Source organism: Paramormyrops kingsleyae, chromosome 18, assembly GCF_048594095.1.
Source record: "Paramormyrops kingsleyae isolate MSU_618 chromosome 18, PKINGS_0.4, whole genome shotgun sequence".
NCBI classification, from domain to species: domain Eukaryota; kingdom Metazoa; phylum Chordata; class Actinopteri; order Osteoglossiformes; family Mormyridae; genus Paramormyrops; species Paramormyrops kingsleyae.
Window position 1 is genome coordinate 22936610 of NC_132814.1, and position 21675 is coordinate 22958284.

At 46.5% G+C, this 21675-nt stretch overlaps 1 protein-coding gene across 1 annotated transcript in view; it reads right to left on the reverse strand.

Annotated features, from left to right (window-relative positions):
* The window catches only part of LOC111855220 (chemokine-like protein TAFA-2), an 80785-nt gene that overhangs the window by 16364 nt on the left and 42746 nt on the right, over window positions 1-21675 (reverse strand). The window contains exon 2 of the mRNA XM_023834024.2: window positions 19148-19261. Within this exon, the coding sequence (XP_023689792.1) occupies window positions 19148-19259 (112 nt within the window). The 5' untranslated portion in view covers window positions 19260-19261. The remainder of the gene's footprint in view (window positions 1-19147; window positions 19262-21675) is intronic.

Sequence of the window (21675 nt, forward strand, 5' to 3'; positions counted from 1 at the left end):
TTGTGTCGTTTTCCCCCACTGCTGTTAAACCCATCTCCCCTCCTGCCCCTCACCCCCCCCATGCCAGTGTCCGCTCCCCGTCCAGCCCGGAGCGAGCGTCCCGGTTAGCTTCCCGTGGCCGACGCCGTCTAGTTACACATTCCGTGTCAGTGGCACGTCGCCCACAAGGGGGCTGCAAGCGGTTCCCCCTGGGAGGATGCCAGCTACTGCTGTAACGCATTTTTATGCAAAGCCATAAAGCACTGAAGTCTGTAAGGTGAAAATCTGTCGAGGGACATTTACATTTTCGCTCTCGTTTGCGCTAATGCTAACCTAATGCCTTCCCACTCTCTGTTAACCGGTGAAGAGGACGCGCGTGTACAGACCCGGGGGACCGGTGCATAAACAGAGTGCGACATCACGATGGGTTTGCTGTTTGTATATTAGCCCCCGTGATTAAGCGAAAGGTGAAATTCCCGCTTAATGCGCCATGCATCCTGAAACTTGACGGGATTTGAGACCACATACTGTACAAGACCCATACTCTCGTGTTAGTGGGGGAAACTACCACACCAGAATGCCAGTTCAGTTCACTAGTAAATACGATACAAAACAATCCAGGGACAAGGACTGGAACCCAACAGAATCAACATGGGGATAGGAATGAAATTACATAAGTAATGTAAGAAATAGGAACCAAGTAGCACAGTGCCTGGCAGGTCACCACGGCAACAAGCGGTGTCAGACTCCCCTCATTGGCACGACTGGCCCTTTTATCTCAATCAGCAGAGTGGATCCAGCTGTGACTGACTGGGTAGAGGTCACGGGGGGTCATGTGCAGCTGTATGCACAGCCGGGCACATTCATAACCTCACGCGGCTACATTGCAGACCCTCAAGGAAAGGAATAAATGAATTTGAATGCGATGATTGCCCCTGCACGCCTGTCAGCTTTTATGGAGCGTTTTATCGAGACCCCTTTGTTTCCCTCCCGTAAAAGCCTCTGCCAGAGCTATAGTACTGTATCACCCATGTTAGCTCCCCGCGGGGAGTCCAGGCACCTCACTGTGGGCTCTGTATCGGCGATTACGGGCCAGCGGGGACCCCCCGCGGGATTAATAAGCCGTTAACCCCCAGAAGTCATGGCCGAAGGGGGTTACGCTGAATTAGACTCACGCGGCTTTGGAATTGCGTCCGAAGGCGGGCTGTCAGGTGGAAAATGGCAGCGTGTGCGTGGTCCCTTTGCAGCCAGGCTTTCATTACCGGCAGCGTCGTCTCTGAGCTTGCTCAGTAAAGCCCGAGAGGGTCCAGCAGGTGAGGTTTCCACCCGCAGCTGCACGCACGGCGACCTACGTCTCTTCACCAATTGCCGATTCTCTTTTTTCATCCCTCTTCTTTTCTCCAGGTTCATTTCTCTAATATCGTAACCTGGAGGGAGGCATGGCTGTCTTGGCAGAGATGGTCATGTGACCCTGGTCCCAGGGTCACATGACCTTCCCTGCAGCCTTCTGCTCTGTCTCAGACATGAAAAATCCATGCGGAGTTTGACTCCTATCCTGCCCTCTCTCTCTGTTTATTTGTTCGCCGATGCCTACGTCCAAATTGAAATTAAATTAATTTCTTCTGAGTAAGTGTTTCACCCTCACATCAAAACCGTTCTTGCCTGTATGCCCCCAATAATCCGCCCCCCTCCCCAAAGCTGCATGACTCAAACTAACGTTTTTCACAAATATTACAGCCATATGGTACTTAAACACTACAAGTGAACTAGTAAAATAAAAAAACTGAAATTCCCTTTAAAGAAATCAAATTACTTTGTACGCTGGCAGAAACATACATTTAGTGTCACTCTCTATGCTGGGATCACGCCCAGTGAAGTTTATTCTCAACAACATCTCACCCAATATCCGAAAAAGGCTGCAGCCATATTAAGGCAGCAAGGCTGCGGATTTAATTTTGGTATCGATCGCTGCTCTGGCTTTTCAGCGTCTGGAAGGTTCTGAGCAGCGCGGTCCAGAAAGCCCTGATCTGCGCGAGCTCTCGATACATACGATAAAGGAGCTAAAGACAAAAAAAAAAAAAAAACACAGAAAGCCAGTGTGGGTGGGAGCAGATGTGATGTAAACAGCTGGAAACGGATCGCCACGGAAACAGTCATGAATAAGTAATGGGATCGGCCAGCCAGCATGGGAGGAGACGTCCAAAGCGCAAATGTGGGGATGGGTAGTGTTTTTCTGGTGTCAAGATTACGTACGTCAACCAGGGGATGAGGGGGGGGAGGGACGACGATGCGTGAAGGAGACATCTGAGCAGGAAAAATTACATGCAGCAGGACGGGGGGTATGAATTATGAAGGGACACAAATACATGTCAACTGCCACTCTGTTGCGGTCCTGTTCTGGGCCTCAGTCCATATGTGGCATTTAGTGTGATCGAACCAGTTAGTTAACTGGCTCATTCGTGTATTTAAAACACAGGCGATGCATCTAGAGGAGTCTCCATGACATTCGCAGTCTTTTATTCGTATTTGCACACTAGTATGGGAATAGGTACATTGCAGTATGTTGGTGTTAACATATCCCATCTTGCTCTCCTTTTTTAAAGTCATATAACTTGGGGTCGGAGTACAGGGTCAGCCATCTATCCAGTAACCCTGGAGAATTTTACAGGGAGTTAAGGGCCTTGCTCAAGGGCTCAGTGCAGACGTAACTATTCTACCATTTATATAGTTGGTTGTTACTGTTTGTTATGATTTTATTCTCCTGAAGCATCCGATTTCCTCTTGGAAATACAGCCACAACCATTCAGTCGAGCTCTTCCTGGTCGCTCTGCACCCTAGAGCACCACAAGGCGGCTGGCAGTTTTCTGAGGGGCTTTCGTCTCAACGTTGCTAAGGAGCAGAAATGTTCAACAGCCGTATCTGCGACGGACCTCGACCCCGGACGGAGCTCTGTCGGTGCACCGAACAGCACATCAAGTTCAAAGCGCGCCAGGAACAGATCGGAAGCAAACAGAACTACGACGTGACTGCACAAGGCCCGGCGCACAGACATGATCCGGCCCCAATGCAGCAAGATGGGCGGCATTCCGAGGGAAGTCGGAATAAATCTTCGGGAGACCTGGGTTTAATTAGATTACATTAGTCAGCTAGATTGACTCATCTGTCTCCAGGCATAAACCTGCATAGCTGAAATTAAAATTCAATTTAAGAAGGTGCCAAGGACATTAGCGAGCAGTAAAAGACCTCTCCTCAGCTGCTGCGAACTGTTGGCGGGAAAGAGCCTTTACATCTCATTTCGCGGGAAAATAAGATGAAATGAAAAAGGTCGTAAGCTAAAAAAAAAAAAAAAAAATACGGAAGCAGAGTACCACGGAAGCATGGCACCTTGCAGAAGCTTAATACTTGCCAAATGTCTTGTTATATTTTCAAGCATCTCAGTAACAGGGATTGGAGAATAAACAGCGTTACACCACTCTGAATTACTGCCACACTAGTATCCAGACGGTGTTCAGTTTAATCTACCGGTATTGAAGCCATACTCTTTTGGGAGGTTATAATTCATCATATCCCGAATTTGGCACTAAAGCATTTAGCTCCTTGCAATAGTGGATTACTGGATTCCTATCGCTTACCTTGCACGTGAAAAGCAAAATAGAATTGTGAGTAATTCGCATCCAAAACAATAATGACATTAGCCTGTAGTATAGAGCTAGCAAAACGCAGAATTACTTGTGTAGCATTTCTTGTTTTCTGTCGGTAATCAGAATTTTTATGTTTTTTTCCCCTCTCAGTATAAGCAATGTCTGGGGACTAAGGTATAAAAGAGGGTGCAAAACGATGAGGGGGCGATAACGAGGGAGAGGTACAAAGCGCCGGGGAAATGCGTGCATCACCGAGCAGCGCTCAGGACGCTTCACGGGAGCAGCACAGAGGGGGGTGTTACTAAAAATGATCCGCGAAGAAGCGGGGGAACCGACGGCACGCTCGTCTGGGTCCGATTGCCAAGCGTTACGTTTGGCTCAGACCCACCGCGGCGCCTCTCCCAGTCAATGTTAACCTTAAATGGAAGCGGTGCCCTGGAGAGCCGGTGGTTAATTAAGGTAAGACAGTGAAGGCAGGTATGCAAAACGTGGACCAATGAAAACTGCAATACGATCTGACGCTCACGAAGCTGGACCTACCTGTGCGCGATTTGATAATAAAAAAACATTGACTTAATTATAAACGTTCCTCTTATCACCCCCGTTCCTGTGAATATTCACCCCCCCACCCCAGACTGGCACTGATCACTTTAACTGATTAGTATTTGTTTATGTAATCCACTATAATTATTACAGCCCTGTATGATGTATTGTTTACATGCACACTGCAGTGTATATAGATGTATATAAGCCTCTGTGTCCAGGTGCCCTGTTTCACACTGTCCTTAGTCTGGCAGTTAAAAAAAATGCTGTTCCAACACTTACCACAAAAACGACACAACTGGTTGTGTTCCTGATGGGGAGAGCATTAATAAATGCATAGCTTTCCCTGGTTACTGTTGAGCGTTCTCTTATTGGATGAAATGTTAAATCTGTATGAAATGCAATGTAGTAATTTCTGCGAATCACAGAAGTGTTGAAAGGATCTGAGTTCTTTCACACAGTGCCTCAGAAAAAGTGTTACATTCTTTTTGATATCCACGTCGGGTCCTGCGGTGATTTGGATAAATTACTATAATAAAATCACCCTCCATTTAGTGAGCCTGACATCCAAAACCTGGCCTCCACACAGACTGGTCTTAGGAGGCAAACTGGGCCTTCACAGAGACTGGCCTTAACGCCAAAACCTGGCCGTCACAGAGACTGGTCTTAGGAGGTAAACTGGGCCTTCACAGAGACAGGCCTTAACGCCAAAACCTGGCCTCCACACAGACTGGTCATAGCAGCCAATCAGTAATGTTGTAAGATTTTTTTGTTCTTCCTGGTCTTTTTTGTGCCACAGTGGAGATGCTGTTTGGGGTTTGGCAGGGAGTGGTAGCAGATGAGGCCATGGGAGTAGATGGTGTCCTGACCACCGCAATACATCTCCAGCCCCCCCACCCAAGCCGCATAGCTGCCAGTACTGATTGATCAATTACAGCCTCTTGAGGATCCTGGCACCTCTTATAAGTTAATGGTCTCCCAAGTTATTAAGTCCTGGGGCAGCAGCTGCAGAAGGTCTGTCTGGGAATCTACAGGCTCTTTGTCACAGCCGAGCTCCCATCCTAAGGACACATATCACTCGTAAACGGTGGCCCAGCAAACATTATTAAGGTCTGGGCCGTAAGTGCCCCCGAATATATTAGGGGGGGACGTGTCGGCAGGGAGGGAATGCATCCGTAACTCCAGACAGCCTGGCAGGGGCCATCTGACAAAACCGCATCCTTTCCCGCGTGAAGCGGCCCTCGAGATTCTTGCAGGGGGGGGGGTCTCATTGCTCTCCAGGGCATAACATTTAAATAGCTGAATTTTTGGGACATACTCAGATTTTTAATTTTTTTTTCTAACCTTGCAAATGCTTTTATCCAAAGTGACGTATGTTCTTTTCAGAAAGCAGAGTCAGACAGTCCCTGGCGCAGCTGGGGGTTAAGGGCTTCGCTCAACGGCCCAGTGGCGAAAGCACTCTGCCAATTCTGGGATTCAAACCAGCAGCTTTCTGATCACAGGGATAGCATCCTAGCCCACTGACCGAAATACCACCAAAGGCAGAGGTGGGCAATCTTATCCAGAAAGGGCCGCTGTGTATGCGGGTTTTCGCTGCAACTCCCTAATTAGAGGACTGATTAGCTAAAGAGTCCTCACACCTGGGTTTGAACAGCTGACCTTAAAGGTTATCCCAAAAACCTGCATACACACTGGCTCTTAGTGGATAAGATTGCCCACTCCTGACCCAAGGGATCTCTTAAGTTTACAACAGGAAGCGGCCACCTTCTGCTTTGGTTTAAGTCCTTAAGCACTATGGTACCTTCTGGAAAGTTGTTGCCATGACTTTACAGCTGTTATAGCTGCAATATCGATGTATACAGATGGATGAGAACCAGGCATAATTAGCCAAGCCACCGGTGCAGTAAATACAGTCAGCTGTGGGGAGTTTACATGACACGTCTGCTGCTGCCTGCATCCGCGCTGGGAAAAGAGGCACGCCGTCACAGGCCAACGCGGCAGAGCCGGGTGATTTTATTCCCGTTATCGACGCTCCAGGAGCACGAACGCCAAGCGGGGTTCGGAATCCCAACGGGCGGCTTCCCTCGGGGCCAGGATGCAAATTCGCCGCGATGCTCTAGGGGGCGTCGATCAGACGGAAGAGAAACACACCACAACGTGGAGGGAGCAACCGCTGGACATCCCACTCCATCACCTCGCAGTCATGTGACTCTCCTCCAGCTCAGTCACATGACTCTCATTTCACCTCCCCAGCAACCAAACAATAGCACCGCAATATTTTCCGCCCAAACGATGCTTAAAGCCGCACTCCTCACGGCCCGAAGAGGAGGAACACTAACGACTGTGGTCGCTAAGAGAAATAACGCCCCCCCCCCACCCCACAGAGAGCCCCACACAACGGGAGTCTCCGTGCAATTTGTCTTGACTGGAGGTGCTGCCATAAAGTTTTAATGCGTCTAAAATGGTGTATTATCTTGTCCCAGATTAATCCGGAAAGAAATTACTCGGTTTCACAGAGCCGACAGTAATGACACATTCCTCACTCGAGCCAACCACAGATGTAGGCTCTGCAAGCTACTTTATATTACGGGGGGGAAAATTACGGTTATAAATTCTTAATAACCTGAGCTATATTAACAGACCATTACCGGGAAGCCATTAACATGCTTGGGATTGACCTCTGCGTGTGATTGATCGCATGATCTGCGTCGCATAATATGGGTGTCGTATATAAACGCTTAAGTTCCTGACTCAGTACAGAGCACTTGTCTGTTTGCTGGTCCTGCTTTGGGGTGACTTTGAGGGAGAGTTCGTCTCTGTGGCTGAAAGGTTTTTGTCCCCCATGGGTTCCTGTACCGTTCCTATAAAGTTCTCGAACTGCCCTAGGAGTGTATAACCACCAAATGCTGTTTACAAGGTCTATCTACCTTCATTCTTTTCTAATGATTTTATTGGCCTGTCCTGTCTTTCCTCTCTCCCCTGCAATATGTGCCAGGGAGCTCAGGGTCACAGGACTGTGTGTGGAATGAAATGACAATTGATTGACCGCGTCTTTAAACCTCGTGTTTTATTTTGGTTGGCCAGCACGTTGGCTGTAGCGGCCAGAGCGCAGAGCCCACTGCCAGGTGCCATGTGAGTGATGGAAGAGTTACGACCGGCCGGTCCAGTGACATGATCCGTGTCGCATTTAAATTCTTCCCTGTCAGCAGCATCAGAATGCCGCCCCGATTGGATTTGCGCCGGTTAAACTGCAGCTTTGCACAGAAGTGGATTCGCCGCATGGTTATTAAAACGACTGCCTCTTGCCGATGTCTCTGTGCCTCCCGATCGCATCGGGAATGACAGACTCTGAGACGTCCCTGTAATCCCGGAACGGTGGGGATTGACAGGAAAGAGGTTTAAGGCTTTCGGGGATTTTATCAGTTGTAGATCCACTGCTTGGAAAGCAAGCAGCTTAACCTTAGAAACATAGTGGTGTCCTGATGAATTATCTTGGCTATCAGCTTAAATTAAAATCGCCGTGTGGATCAAGTCCAGCCGATAATCTGCTCGCTTAGAAACTCAGTCAAATCCCAGAAGGGGTGATTTTGACCCTTTGTGAAGCCACTGAACATGAATTTCCTGTTTCAACGTCCAAAACTAAAAGTTCTGTCAGCTATTGGAGTAATTAACAAAAGTTAATTAATAATAGGTTCTTCTTTTGTGAACTAATGTCTTCACCATTAGGAAACAGTGTCTTTAGCACCGAGGTAAATTATAATAATGTGCAATGTTCTCCATTGTGACATCACACCAATGAAATCCATTTTTCAGTAATCATTATTCTGATTGGCTTTTACCATTACAGGAAACCTTTCCAGCATGCCAAAATTGTCCCAAGCATCCATCGATCTATCTTGCAACCTCTTATCTTGATTGCATGATGGGCCAGTCCATCACAAGGACACATATACACATACTTTCCAGCAGCCATTCACCCACTATGGGCAATTTAGAAACGCCAATTACCCTAAATGCATGTCTTTGCACTGCACAAGGAACCCGGAGCCAGAATATTATACAATTCAAACCCCCAACCCTGGAGGGGTGAGGCAACAGCGCCCCCCCCCCCCCCACCGCGCTCCCAAAATCGGCCCATATTACTCAGTCTCTCACGTTACCTGAATTCACCCAAGTGCCTTTTGTCACCAAACACAGGATGATTCTGAGATGTGAATTTGCCGCAGCTGTTGTTTCAATATGATACTCGGAAAAGCCTCCTTCTTTTATACGCCCCAGTGCCAGTGGAAGTGAAAGCCTGTCACCCGAGACAGCAGGAGCCTGCGGTGAAAATGTCACGCCACAGCAGGGGGGGGGGGGGGGCATGAGTATGGAATAAATAGGGGGGGGGGCAAGATAAAGAGAAAGACCAGCCAAGCTCAGTGGAAACCTCAGGGCCAAGACCACCAAGGGAACGACATCCCAGATTCACAGGGAAACAAACAGGGACGTGTGTATAAATCCCAGTCGAGACTGGAGATGAGGGTTAGCCAATCTGGATCCCGGCAAACTGAAGGATGCTCCATTAACCAGATATGCATAACTAACTTAGGACGGGCTTTAATTGGTCGGCTTGGGCTGACTCTCTATGTTTCAATTACGGCGAAGCCGTCAGCACTTTTCAGGCTAATTGTACTCATCAGCACAAATCATTATAGGGACCCTGCAATCTTAATCAAAATTAAAACCCACTGTGTATTCCTGTTTTCAGACTTGGGACGTCTATCGGAAACCCTGAGGAAAGGCTGGGAGGGGACAGTTTACATATTTGTCCTAATTGGTGTCTCAGATCTGCTATGGGTCTAAATAAGACATCACCCATAATGCACTGGGGGAGGGTTCATTCATAGAGTCGACTTGTGGAAAAACGTGTAACTGCACAACATTACCCCTAACCCCTGACATTGGCACAACACAGATTTGATATTTTCCTTCAAGTAACAGGGCGCCTGAAATCCCAAAGCACTTGAACGGAGAGAGACAGCGGTGGTCGTCAACATGCTTTTACACATCTCTACGCTTCTTCTCACATCTCTGCACTTCTGCTCACATCTCTGCACTTCTGCTCACAAACTCTTTGCGCACTTTTGGACTCCTTGGCTCCTACTGTCCTTTTGCGGATAAACATCACATCTGTACTTAATGTATAATGTGTCATTATTGGGGAATTTGGATCTAAGCGATATTTAAACGTCTACATCCACTTCAACACTTTTTTGTATATACCTGTTATCTGTACTGATTTGCATTATTATATACATTTTTAATCTGGTTAATCCTCTTTTTAGTCTCCATTTTGTGTGTTGTCTCTGAAAGTTTGCGCCAATACTGTCAAGACAAAATTCCTAGTACATGTAGGGGAGCCTGACCAATAATGAGGATTCTAGTTCTCATTCTATAAGGGATGATTCTGATTCTGAATTTTTATAAGTCAATTTGTAAGGGACAGGAGTGTGTGGAGATTCCCAGACAGACCCAGACATCACTTCCATCAGCTATCTTGAACAGAACATAGCGACTTACAGGGAATGAGATATTTAGTCAGCCGCTATATTAGCCGAAACCTGCATCTGTCTCTCTGGGTTAGACTGACACTCGTTTTCCACACTCTCCTTTTAGCAAATACGCGTTAATAGCTAGCTGAGGGTCGTGGATGACAGAACGATTTTTCTTTGATTTTTTCTAATTTATCATTAAACTAAGCTGCAAAAAGATGCAGGAAAATAGCAATATATTTTCTGCCTGTTTAAATGCCTGTTTACCGCACGTTTAGTGTTGCAGACGGATTAGCTACAGATAAAGGATTAGCGTTTTTTGCTGAATTCATACTTGTATGTAACGTACAATGTCAAAATGATGCCGGAACACCCACAGAACATCGCCTTGCCCAGACGGCCGATATTTTGTTTTCGTAATTTGAAGTCTCCCTTCCTTGGCGGCCTCGCTGCCAACGCTCACAAACATGTTTGGCAAGCTTAGTGCGATACTGCAGTCAGCAGATGTCCTGGGGTCAGAAGATACAACTTCCAAGCACCTCGGTAATCTGGTAACGTGATGAAACTTATGCTCCACAGAGTCCAGCCCTGCATTACACAAATCCCAAGTGCACTGTGTGCTGATATCGGTAAGATTAACCACGTGTTACCAGAGAGAGCGAAGGATTATTGTCAAGCGACTGGCAGCACAGATAACTGGCACGACAGCTCACTGCTTTGGCTGTCCTACATCCTCCCTGTGCCGTCCCTTGGACTAAATATTAATTACGGTGTGTCAGTAATGTGAGCAGAAGCTGTTTTTTCTTTCTTCCCCAGCTCAGAGCAAGTCAAAAAAAAAAAGTCAGTTTTGGCCATTTACTTCACATCTAAAGCACTTTTTGACAAATTCAAGCACACTTTCAAATGTGGCAGAAGAGGAAAGATGATGTTTGGGGTTTTCGCGTGGTAATTTTTTAAGACCCAACAGACTGAACAAAATCCCATATTTCCTTGGGGCGAACAGTGTAAAGAGATTTAGGAAGTTAAAGGAAAGAGTATTCATCTATTAATAACAATGCTTTCCACTGAATAGGGAGTGCATGGCAGAATGTTTCGTCATTGTTAATCATACTTGCAGTTCTTATGACCCATTCTCAGTCATGTGACCTCAGTCATGTGACCCCGTATCTCAAGGGGGACAAAGGTAACTGGGGCTTTGGCTGTTCATTAGTCCTGCTCCATTCCCCTAAGATGTATAAATTGCTGGGTTTCTCATTGTAAGGAATAACCCGGAAAGTGCTGACACCAGGTCCCACGATCTGAGCTGTTCCCCTATGACTTCAGCCACACATTTGTTATGTTCTCTTGTTTGTGGTGACCCCTGGTTCTCGCTTAGACCAACTCCCCCTGACCAAATCTGGAAAGGTTAACCCATCAAAAAATTGGCCCATCACTGCCTGACAGCCACGTCATTTTACTTGTCCATCCATCACCGCAGCGACATCCTCACGGCAATGTTAAACTCTCCCGGCTGTATAGAACTCATCCCCGGGGGGGAACTGAAATTCCGTTCTCATTTCCTTCGGAGTACAGTATAATGATACGTATTATCCCGAGACAATGCTGTTATTTTCACCAGAAGCACATCCTTTCCTGAATCACCCTGTGGTGCCGCAGAGTCTGGCCAAGGTCTGAAAGAGGAGACCCCAGTTCTAGATGCTGCCTGATTCAGTAGGTTCTTCCCAAAGGTCCTTTACAAGCTGAAGAAATTCCAACGGGTCTCTATTCCTAACCACGGCCATTCAGTCAGAGGGAAACCTTTCACTGAGCACCAGCCTCTCCTCCCTCCCCCACCTCTCATAGCCCACCGACCTGCTCCTGAAGTGACACCAGGACCTGTGGAGCCACCATGGATATTTATCAGCAGCTCTGAACAGCCCTGGGTCGACACGCTCCCAGTACCCTGGCAGTCACTGCCTTCGGACCCCCAACACCCCCAGCCGACTGGGTTCCTCTGACGAGATGCTGACAGGTGAGCATGCAGTGGGATCTCTGAGCAGAACAAGGCATTTAAACTTGGGACCTAAATTCATGCATCCATTTTTCATAACTGCTTACAAGGTAAGAATGGAGCCTTTTCCCAGGGGGCATAGAGAACAAGGCAGGGGGCACTCTAAGGAGCACACACACAAACACACAGGTTTGTCATTATATCTTTGTGGGGACTCTTCATTCATTTCTATGAGGCAAACTCCAATCCCAACATGATGACCTTACCCTCTACCCAGCCCTAACCCTAACCATAAGTAACCAAATTAAATACTTTTGACTAGAGACCTTTGACATTTTTAACAGATCTTTTTGGGGACCTAAAAATGGTCCCCACCACATCAAAATAACAGGTTTTTATCACATTGTGGGGGACATTAGGTTCCCACAATGTAATATAAAACTAATCCATACATACACACACACATACACACAAACACACACTATGAGCAATTAGAGATGAGAAGAAGCCTACGTGAACCACAGGAAGAAGCCTACGTGACAGGTTTCACATTTTAGGTTTCAGGACAGGCAAGAGAGCAAGTACGGGGCATAGAGCAGTGCAGTACAGGACAGACAGCAGCGCAGTGCAGGACAGACAGCAGCGCAGTGCAGGACAGACAGCAGCGCAGTACAGGACAGACAGCAGTGCAGTACAGGACAGACAGCAGTGTAGTACAGGGCATAGAGCAGTGCAGTACAGGACAGACAGCAGTGTAGTACAGGGCATAGAGCAGTGCAGTACAGGACAGACAGCAGTGTAGTACAGGGCATAGAGCAGTGCAGTACAGGACAGACAGCAGCGCAGTACAGGACAGACAGCAGCGCAGTGCAGGACAGACAGCAGCGCAGTACAGGACAGACAGCAGCGCAGTACAGGACAGACAGCAGCACAACAATAGACAAAACAAAAGACAAAAATGAGCAATTAATGAGTGATGCATTGGGAAAAAGGATGTGCAAATAACCTCAGAAGCCATAAAGTACTGATCAACATCACAGGGAGAGAGCATGCAAATTCCACACCCAGACAGGAGGCCTGCCCCCAAAACCCTGTAGGTGTGGGGCTAAAAGCACTGCCCGCGGAGTCAGTGTGCCTCTCACCTAAGCTACACTGCGTTAGTAAATATCACGCTAGAGAGGGTAATTACCTGAACTACTGACTTGGGAAACACCGTGTCATCTGCACAGAGACGAGAGTAAAAAATAGCAGCCTTAATGTACCAGGAGGCCTGGATACTGCACCAGGGGCAAGAGATTCTCCACTGCGAGTTTGGGGCGAGTGCCGCAGGATGAAGAGATGAGTGTAGAAAGAAGGAAAATAACATATTAGATTTATGCGGCGCTTTTCGAGACACAAAGACGCCCAAATCACCGTGCGCGTTGCCGTCTCTTCCACTCGCTGTGCAGAAAATGGTAGAGAGCAGATTGAAATCCTCGGGAAACTATCGTAATGGCCTGGCTGCGAAGGGGGGTGCCACAGAGGGGCGAATTAAACCGCAGGCAAGGCTGATTCGTCCTTTGATGCGATTCGAGCGTTTTAGCTACGTTGCGTCGCTCTTTCTCAGCTGTCCTCGCTCCAAGCGTATTGGGCCTTGGCATTTCTTAAGGAAACTAGGTTGACTCCTCGAAACCAATCAGTGCTGGTGGGGGGGGGCGGGGGTGTAATTGAAAGGGGGTTATCATCTAGTTTTTCTTCTCGGGGGACCTGACGCCGATACTCGCTGTCGCTGGGCCCAGAGGGGGGTTCCGATTGGGGTGCCGCGAGAATTAGGCCACAGAGAGACATTAGCGCCCGCTAACGGCTGATGACGGACGGGACTGATAAGGAAGGACTCTTCAGTATTGACAGTCTGGACTGCAGCTTCAAGATAAAGAGCATTTACAAGGCTGTATTTGGTACCTGGGGGGACGTACCAGTTTGGAATTTGGGGTGATTTTTTAACTAAATAAAGCAAACATTGTCATTATGCTTGGGTCCCGACCATCCTTGTCCATGTGACCTGTGACAGATCAGTCGCAATACTTGGATAATTCGTGAATACTCAGAATTTAGTCATCCCCATGGAGAAATGCCTTTTCTCCTACCCCATTTGGCCAACTGAGGGGTTAAGTCTAATTGCAACATCGGTCTGCTGGTCCTGGGACTCAAACTGGCAACCTTCCAATCGCAGGCCTAACCCAACAAGCCACATACACCCGGCTGCACACCCCAGACATCCTTGGATGGACTCAGACGTACCTCAGAATAAATAAATTGCTATAGAAAATGCACACTACCTGATAAATCTGAACCCATAAAAATTACCCAGAAGGCTGAATGACCTATAATGAAGGAATTAGACCTTTTAATGCCCAAGTATATTCTTGAAGTTCACTTTACATGGGAAGTAGAGATAGTTATCATTAGATAGCAGGAGAACTTAGATCCAACCCATGATTAGAATTCTATGATTTACTCAGTTTCAAAAGTATATAATTTAGGGGTTTTCCACAGATAAAACTGAGAAGGATACTCTAGGATTTCTCATGTGTGAATATGGCTTTTATTAGGCATCAGAAGTCTGATGCAATGATCTCTTAGATACAAGGATATGACAAAGCAGATGAACGCCCTTACAGCCCCATCAAAGTAAGATAATGGTGAGAGATCAAATGAGATGATGTAAGAAGCAGCGCCCCAACAGTGCAGGAGCTGGACACCTCGGCCTCCTCAGTCTGTCATCAGCCGTAACCAGGGGTGAAGATTTCAGGTCCAGGAAGTACAAATCCAGACCAAGATTTTGTTTCAACCAGTCAGTTGAGTACTCTGTGACTGTGACTCCTTATATTGAACTGGTTGGTAGAAACAAAATCTTGGTCTGGATTTGTACTCCCTGGACCTGAAATCTCCACCTCTGGCCATAACCTAGAGGACATAACCTTATGTATGAGTGTGAGGCATTCTCCCAAAGCATGTAGAGTGAGATATTTCAGGTCTCTTTTCCACATGGTAGGAATGCTTTACTCACGCAGTCAATTAAATCAAAAGTTCAACCAAATATCCTTTCTGACATAGACTATGCCTAATGAACTTCCTTCCTGACACAGACTGTCTAATGCACTTCCTTCCTGACACAGACTATGTCTAATGCACTTCCTTCCTGACACAGACTATGTCTAATGCACTTCCTTCCTGACTCAGACTATGTCTAATGCACTTACTTCCTGGCACAGACTGTCTAATGCACTTCCTTCCTGACACAGACTATGCCTAATGAACTTCCTTCCTGACACAGACTATGTCTAATGAACTTCCTTCCTGACACAGACTATGTCTAATGAACTTCCTTCCTGACACAGACTATGTCTAATGCACTTCCTTCCTGACACAGACTATGTCTAATGAACTTCCTTCCTGGCACAGACTGTCTAATGCACTTCCCTCCTGGCACAGACTATGTCTAATGCACTTCCTTCCTGACACAGACTATGCCTAATGAACTTCCTTCCTGACAGACTATGCCTAATGCACTTCCTTCCTGACACAGACTGTCTAATGCACTTCCTTCCTGACACAGACTATGCCTAATGAACTTCCTTCCTGACACAGACTATGCCTAATGAACTTCCTTCCTGACAGACTATGCCTAATGAACTTCCTTCCTGACACAGACTATGCCTAATGAACTTCCTTCCTGACAGACTATGCCTAATGCACTTCCTTCCTGGCACAGACTGTCTAATGCACTTCCTTCCTGACATAGACTATGTCTAATGCATTTCCTTCCTGGCATAGACTGTCTAATGCACTTCCTTCCTGACATAGACTATGTCTAATGCACTTCCTTCCTGACATAGACTATGTCTAATGCATTTCCTTCCTGGCACAGACTGTCTAATGCATTTCCTTCCTGGCACAGGTTTCCATACGATTTATGTAAATTCTGCAAAATCATGTTGGCTGAAACAGTCAAGTCTAGAAATCCTCTATCTATTCAGCTACTGTGTCCTTGTTTCAACTTTTGAAATGTAATTTAATAAAAATGTAAAGCGCTCACTAAAATGAACTCTAAGTCTTTTAAGTATTTTTCCTTAGGTCTTCCTATGGTGCAGGTGAAATATCGGATGGCAGAAACACAGATAGTGATGGATGCTGCATTTCCTTCTGCTGTCCGACAGATGATCCGCATCTAATCCAGGTGAAAGGAGTTTAATCAGAGGAAGTTAAAGGTGAAAGAAATAATCAATCTTACGTGCAGCCTTAGAAAACACTGCATCAACTGACCCTTAATAAATACTAAAATTCAAATAAGAATGCAAAGTATACATGTATTCCGAGTAATATATAAATGATGATTTTTTTTCGAACGCTTCTGAATATTTTTAGTATTTATGCAATGGACTGATTTGCAATCAAAATGGGGGTTAAATCACTGTTAGGACAATACACCCGATTTTTCTGTCTGGATTAATGAGCGTTCAGCTGAAACGCGAAGATGATCAGGCTGTCTACAGTGTTTGAGATGATACACATTAAATGCATATCTGTCTACCTGTCATCCTGCTTGCGATGTTTCCTCATTACCTTTCTTCTATTTTGGCATCTTATTATTCTGGAGACGATGTTTATAGTTCGGAAATAAGGATCCACATTCGGCAGCCTGACTTCAACTTTGAAACATGGATTGCAATCTCAAAACAAGAAACAATACAACTTTTATTATTATTATTTTCATGCCGCTCATATTTAGTTTTAAAGAGAGGCGAAATTTAGTGAGTATAAAATGTCATCGCTAATAAGGGAATCTGCTAATCAGAAAGTGACAGCAGGCCATGAAATACACGGGAAGTAATTCGCTTTTTAAATGGCCATGATTACTAACGGCTAAAGATAGAAGGCAATTTGTTTAAGTGACCAGCATACTATCGAGAAGACGAGTGACGCTTAAAAAATGTCTGTGTTAGCATGAGAGCTAATTGCCTTCACAGCTGTCAGATTAGGGGGATGTATAAATGGATTCCTCTCCAGATCCCTTAAGCTGGATCCTTCTCACCTTGAGGAAAATGAAGCACAGCTAAACAGAACTGTTTGTGCTAAAACTGCAATGCTTAAACAAAGATAAAAAAAAAAAGTCGAAAGTGCGCTTTGAAACTGGCTCGGTTAGACCCGAAAGTAATCAATAAAGTAGCTAATAAGAAGCGGACTGGACTTGTCACACTGATCCAACACATCGCCGTTTTTCATTAATGGTAATGCGACTGTGACTTTAAGCAGCGGTTTTGTGCAGAACTAGAGCAGTGTGTTGAAGCTGCGATTTGAGGCCACAGAAAATAAAGACGTTGCTCTCATTTTGGAGTGTCTATTCAGAATCTGATTCATGCAATGCTTTCATTTTCTTATCTCCCAGGAATCGAGCCAATACTGTTACTCTCTGAGTTGTGGTATTTGCCTTATCCAAATAGAAAGAATGCTTTTTAGGTCTGAAAATAGCAGGGACTCCAGTGGCAATTCTAGGATTTTTGAAGGTGGGGGCTATAAGGGGGGCCATAATTCCTGCAAAGCAGCCAACCTTATTACACTCCACCTTCGTTGCTTTGCATTATGGGAGCCAGGAAGCTCCTCCACTCAGGGCGCAGTTTAACACCGAAATGCCTGAGTTAGGTGACCTGCCAACACAAAGGGGTCGATGGGTTTATTGGTCCGCGACTCACCTTGGCCCCACCGGGGGCAGCATGGGGTAATTATCTGATTACCTCACTGCAAAGAATGATGACGGGGATGATTGGTTTGCTCTTGTGATCTGAGCCATAGCTGCCTGCCTGGTAATCAATCACCCCACCCCCACCACCCAGGACAGTCAGCTGCTGAGGGAGAACCAGCAGAAGACTGTGGGTGACACAGAGTATCCAGCCCAAAAGCCTCCCTCTACTGGAATGCATCAGAAATGCATTTTTTCGGGACCCTATGCTATAACCACTACATTTCCCCACATCTGCTAAGCACATGTGAAAATGATGACTAGCCTCAAACACAGGTGTGCAAGAAGACCCGGAATTCCCCTGACCAGCGGACCCAAATGAATTCAGAATCAGTCTCCCTCCTGGGTCCTTCCCGACTGCACATCCTCCCTCTCCGACCTTTAAACCACTATTCCCTCCGGCGGAAGTGATTCATTATCCTGATTCCGGCCTCTCGCTGGGACCGGTCGGAGCTCCGCTGCAGGTCAGTTGTTACTTTTTCCGGAGGCTGTGCTCTCATCCCCAGAACACCGCGGTCCTGTGAGGCGTCATGTGACCTCGGGGCACAAATGTGGCCTTGGGGTTTTAAAGGAATTTTAAGCGGTTTAAATGTCCTACACCAGGGGTTCCAAGCTGCCAGTCCACAACCAGTATTTCACTGGGCCATGGAAATGGCCTGGGGGTTTGGGGGAGGGGTTGCTTAATTTCCAAAAATAGACTATATATTTTCAACACCAGGGTAGCATATTGGTGCAGCGGTTAGTACTGTTGCCTCGCACCTCTGGGACCAGGGTTTCGGCCGTGGCTCTGTGTGTGGAGTTTGCATGTTTCCCCCTGTTGTCGTTAGTGTTTCCTCCAGGTTCTCCTGATTTCCCCACCATCCGAGGTTAATGGGAGTTAACAAATTTCTCATATGTGTGAGTGAATGGTTTCTTGGGTGTGCCCAGTGATGGGTTGGTGCCCCATCATCCTGGATTGTGCCTGTAGCCTCTGGGATAGTCTCCAGACCCCCCCCCCCCCCTACACCAGAACAGGACAAGTGGTTTCAGAAAATGGATGGATGGAGTTTCAATGCTTTTTTTTTTACATCCCCTGACATTCACATCTGAAAATAAGAGTGGAAGCAAACTGACAAATTCTCACACGCAGGGCTACAATCCCAAATGAAACCAGTTTTGTAAAATAAAATGACACAAAAATGAAATAAAAACTACAACTAAAATAAAACTATAAATACTGCTTCCGAAACTAACTGAAATAAAATAAAAACGAACATCTAATATTTTCTGTTGCCATTTTTAAATACTATTCAGCTAAAGTAATGATTTGTTTATCTTTAATTGCCATTAATAATACCTGGAACATGTTTTGCCCATTTTGAGGACATAAGTGCACTCCGTACTCCTATAGGAGTCTCTAAAATCAGGCACATTCAACTATCCCTAAAAATAAAATTACTAAAAATTACTGGAACTAAAATATATGAAAGCTAAATAGAAACATGTCTTTAAAATAAAAACTAATAAAACCATCTGGAAAAAAAACTAAAACTAACCTGGGTTTCAAATGAAAAATAAAAAAATTGAGTTTTCATATGGTGTGAATTTTACACGTGTGCTGGGCTGTGGCCCTCCAGCACGGGTGAGGAAGCACTTCAGCACGTGTGGAGCCACGTTGGGGTTCCACACGTTTTCCACATACCTACGTGACTCCTGTGCGCCGAGGCTGCCACTGTCCGGCCCCAGAGCACCACAAGGCAGGAGGCCAGGAGCACCATCCAGCCGCAAGTCCTGCACAGCCCCCGCTGCCGCATTTCTGCAAGACAAACACACCCCAGCATTACAATCCCCTCCCCGTCACATTCGCTACCAACACAGGGGCGGGACATACCTATAGCTCAGGTGACTGTGTTTGGGCAGCAGCAGTCTAATGGTTTGGGAAGGTTATGGGGTCGAATCTCTGACCAGCAAGGTTCTACCCCATGCACTGCTCCCTGGATGCTGAATAATAGCTGCCCCCTATGATGTCACATATGGGTTAAATGCAGAGGACACATTTTGTTGTTGTGTGCTGTGGTATGACAATCAATCACTTCGCTTAATGTCTTCTTATGCTTTACACTCATTCAAGGTAGGTTGTATGATGGTGGCTTTCCTCTGTTCCACATCTCTATGGAGGTGGGGGGGGGGGCACTGGGGTTTTTGCTAGGATTTCCAGAAGGTTCTCAGCCTGAGAGTCGTCCCTGCTCCCTAGTCAGCGCACAGCATCGACGCCGGAGGAGCCAAATAGCTAGCGGCGCTGTGACGGATATTTGACGTGACATTTCTTCTCTTTGTGTTTACACCTCCTTAACTTTCAGGCCGGATTAATTACCGGTCTCAACATGCGAGGGGTTGCTTGTTACTCTCTGTGATCCGTTCACTAAAGAGACACGGCTTCTCTGAAGGGAACTGCAATTTGGGTTAAGCTGTTCACTGTCTACGGTGCCCACAGCTTGTCGTGAACAAACCCGACTGGGTAACATGGGTCTCCCTGCTCACTTGTGAAGATCGTCTTGATGAAGTCTCTCGGCACACATCTCCCAGGCTTCGGCCAACCTTTCCCGAAGATGATCAAAGGCGTTGCGGCAGGAGGACCTACCTCCTCCATGAAAGGTGTCAGGTTCTCCGATCAGAGGCCAAGAACAACGCAAACATGCAGAGCTCAGCTGACAAATGAAAGACTGGCGTGCCGTTTTATTCAAACACACATGGGAGTTTTACTTACACAAAAATGTTCTGAGGGCAGAATGGAAAATGATTGGTCCAGAGGGATAACCAATAAGACTGTAGAGGAGGTGGATCCAAGCCACTAGAGGAGGCAGGAGCAACTACTGAGATGTCTTGATCCCACCTCTTCTAGTTGCTTGGACCCACCTCCTCTACAATCTGATTGGTTTTCTCACTGAACCAATCATTTTTTGTTCTGCCCTCAAAACATTTTTGTGCCAATAAAATTCCGACGAGCTATTGAAACCGACTGTGATGCCCCACAGCAACTGGCTTAAATAAACTCAAAGTGCACTCTGAAACCAATTCGGAATAACCAGGGACGTGCTATGGATTCAGTTTGCCTTCCCAATGCTTGGGAAAACCAGACACGATGACAGTGACAGCTGGGAACTTTGCCGTCAGTGACAGGGTGAGAAAAAGATTTACAAAACACTAAGAAAAGAAACTGTGTTATGTTTTGGGGAGAAGGGGGTTAGATTTGTTTCTCTGGGTTTGCCAGAGAAAGTCTCATCAGAGTGATCCACATATACGTTTTATTTATTTAGTAGATGCTTTTATCCACAGCAGCAGAGTGTCCCTGGAGCACGTGGGGGTTAAGGGCCTCGCTCAAGGGCCCAATGGTGAAATCACTCTGCCAGCCGTGGGATTGAGCCAACCACAGGCACAGTGTCGTAACGCGCCATGCCACACCGTCGTATCACACAGGCACAGTGTCGTATCACACAGGCATACCAATAGTGATCTAACATGACTTGTTTTCTTAAAAGCTCTTGAAACTGAACAAATGTTGGACGTGTCTTGCTTGGGCAAAGTGTTAAAAATCAGGTTTCCCTGCTGGTGCTTTTTGGGTATGAGTCTAAACAGTCATGCGTAACCAAAAATGCATGCGTCGTATCTGTTGCGGGGATGGTTTAGCAGTTTGTTCCAGCTTTGCTCTGCGTAAGGGTGTCAGCAGAGTGAAATGGAATGCGTTTCATTCGTCTGTTTTGTCAGCTGCTGCTTATCCAATCAGGGCCAAGGTGATCATCCGTCTCAGCGGCGTTGCATAAAGTAAAAAAAAAAAAAACGAAAACACAGCTAAAAGCTATAAAGAGGCCTGCCACCTTTTGCCGTATCTCAGCTAGACGAGGTCACTGTTTGAGTGGGCACTCTACGGTGGTTGCTGAGGGACACAAAGGACCTCTGCTCTTTGAGGACCACACGTATCGACCTCCTATTAATAGGAGGCATAAAGCGGGCCGCGGTGTCACCGCATGCTGCAGGCTCCCGCTCCACCTTCGTAGCTGAAGCAATTAGCCTCTCTGACAGAAATAACCTCGACCTGGGGCTCTGTAGGGGGGGAGGGTGAGGTGAGGTTTGCATTTTGCATGTGCAAAAAGCTTCCAGTCCTAAATAAATGGTTAAGAGCCGCCTGACACTTTTCTGCCTGGGTATCAACTGGGGGGGGGGGGGGGTTCG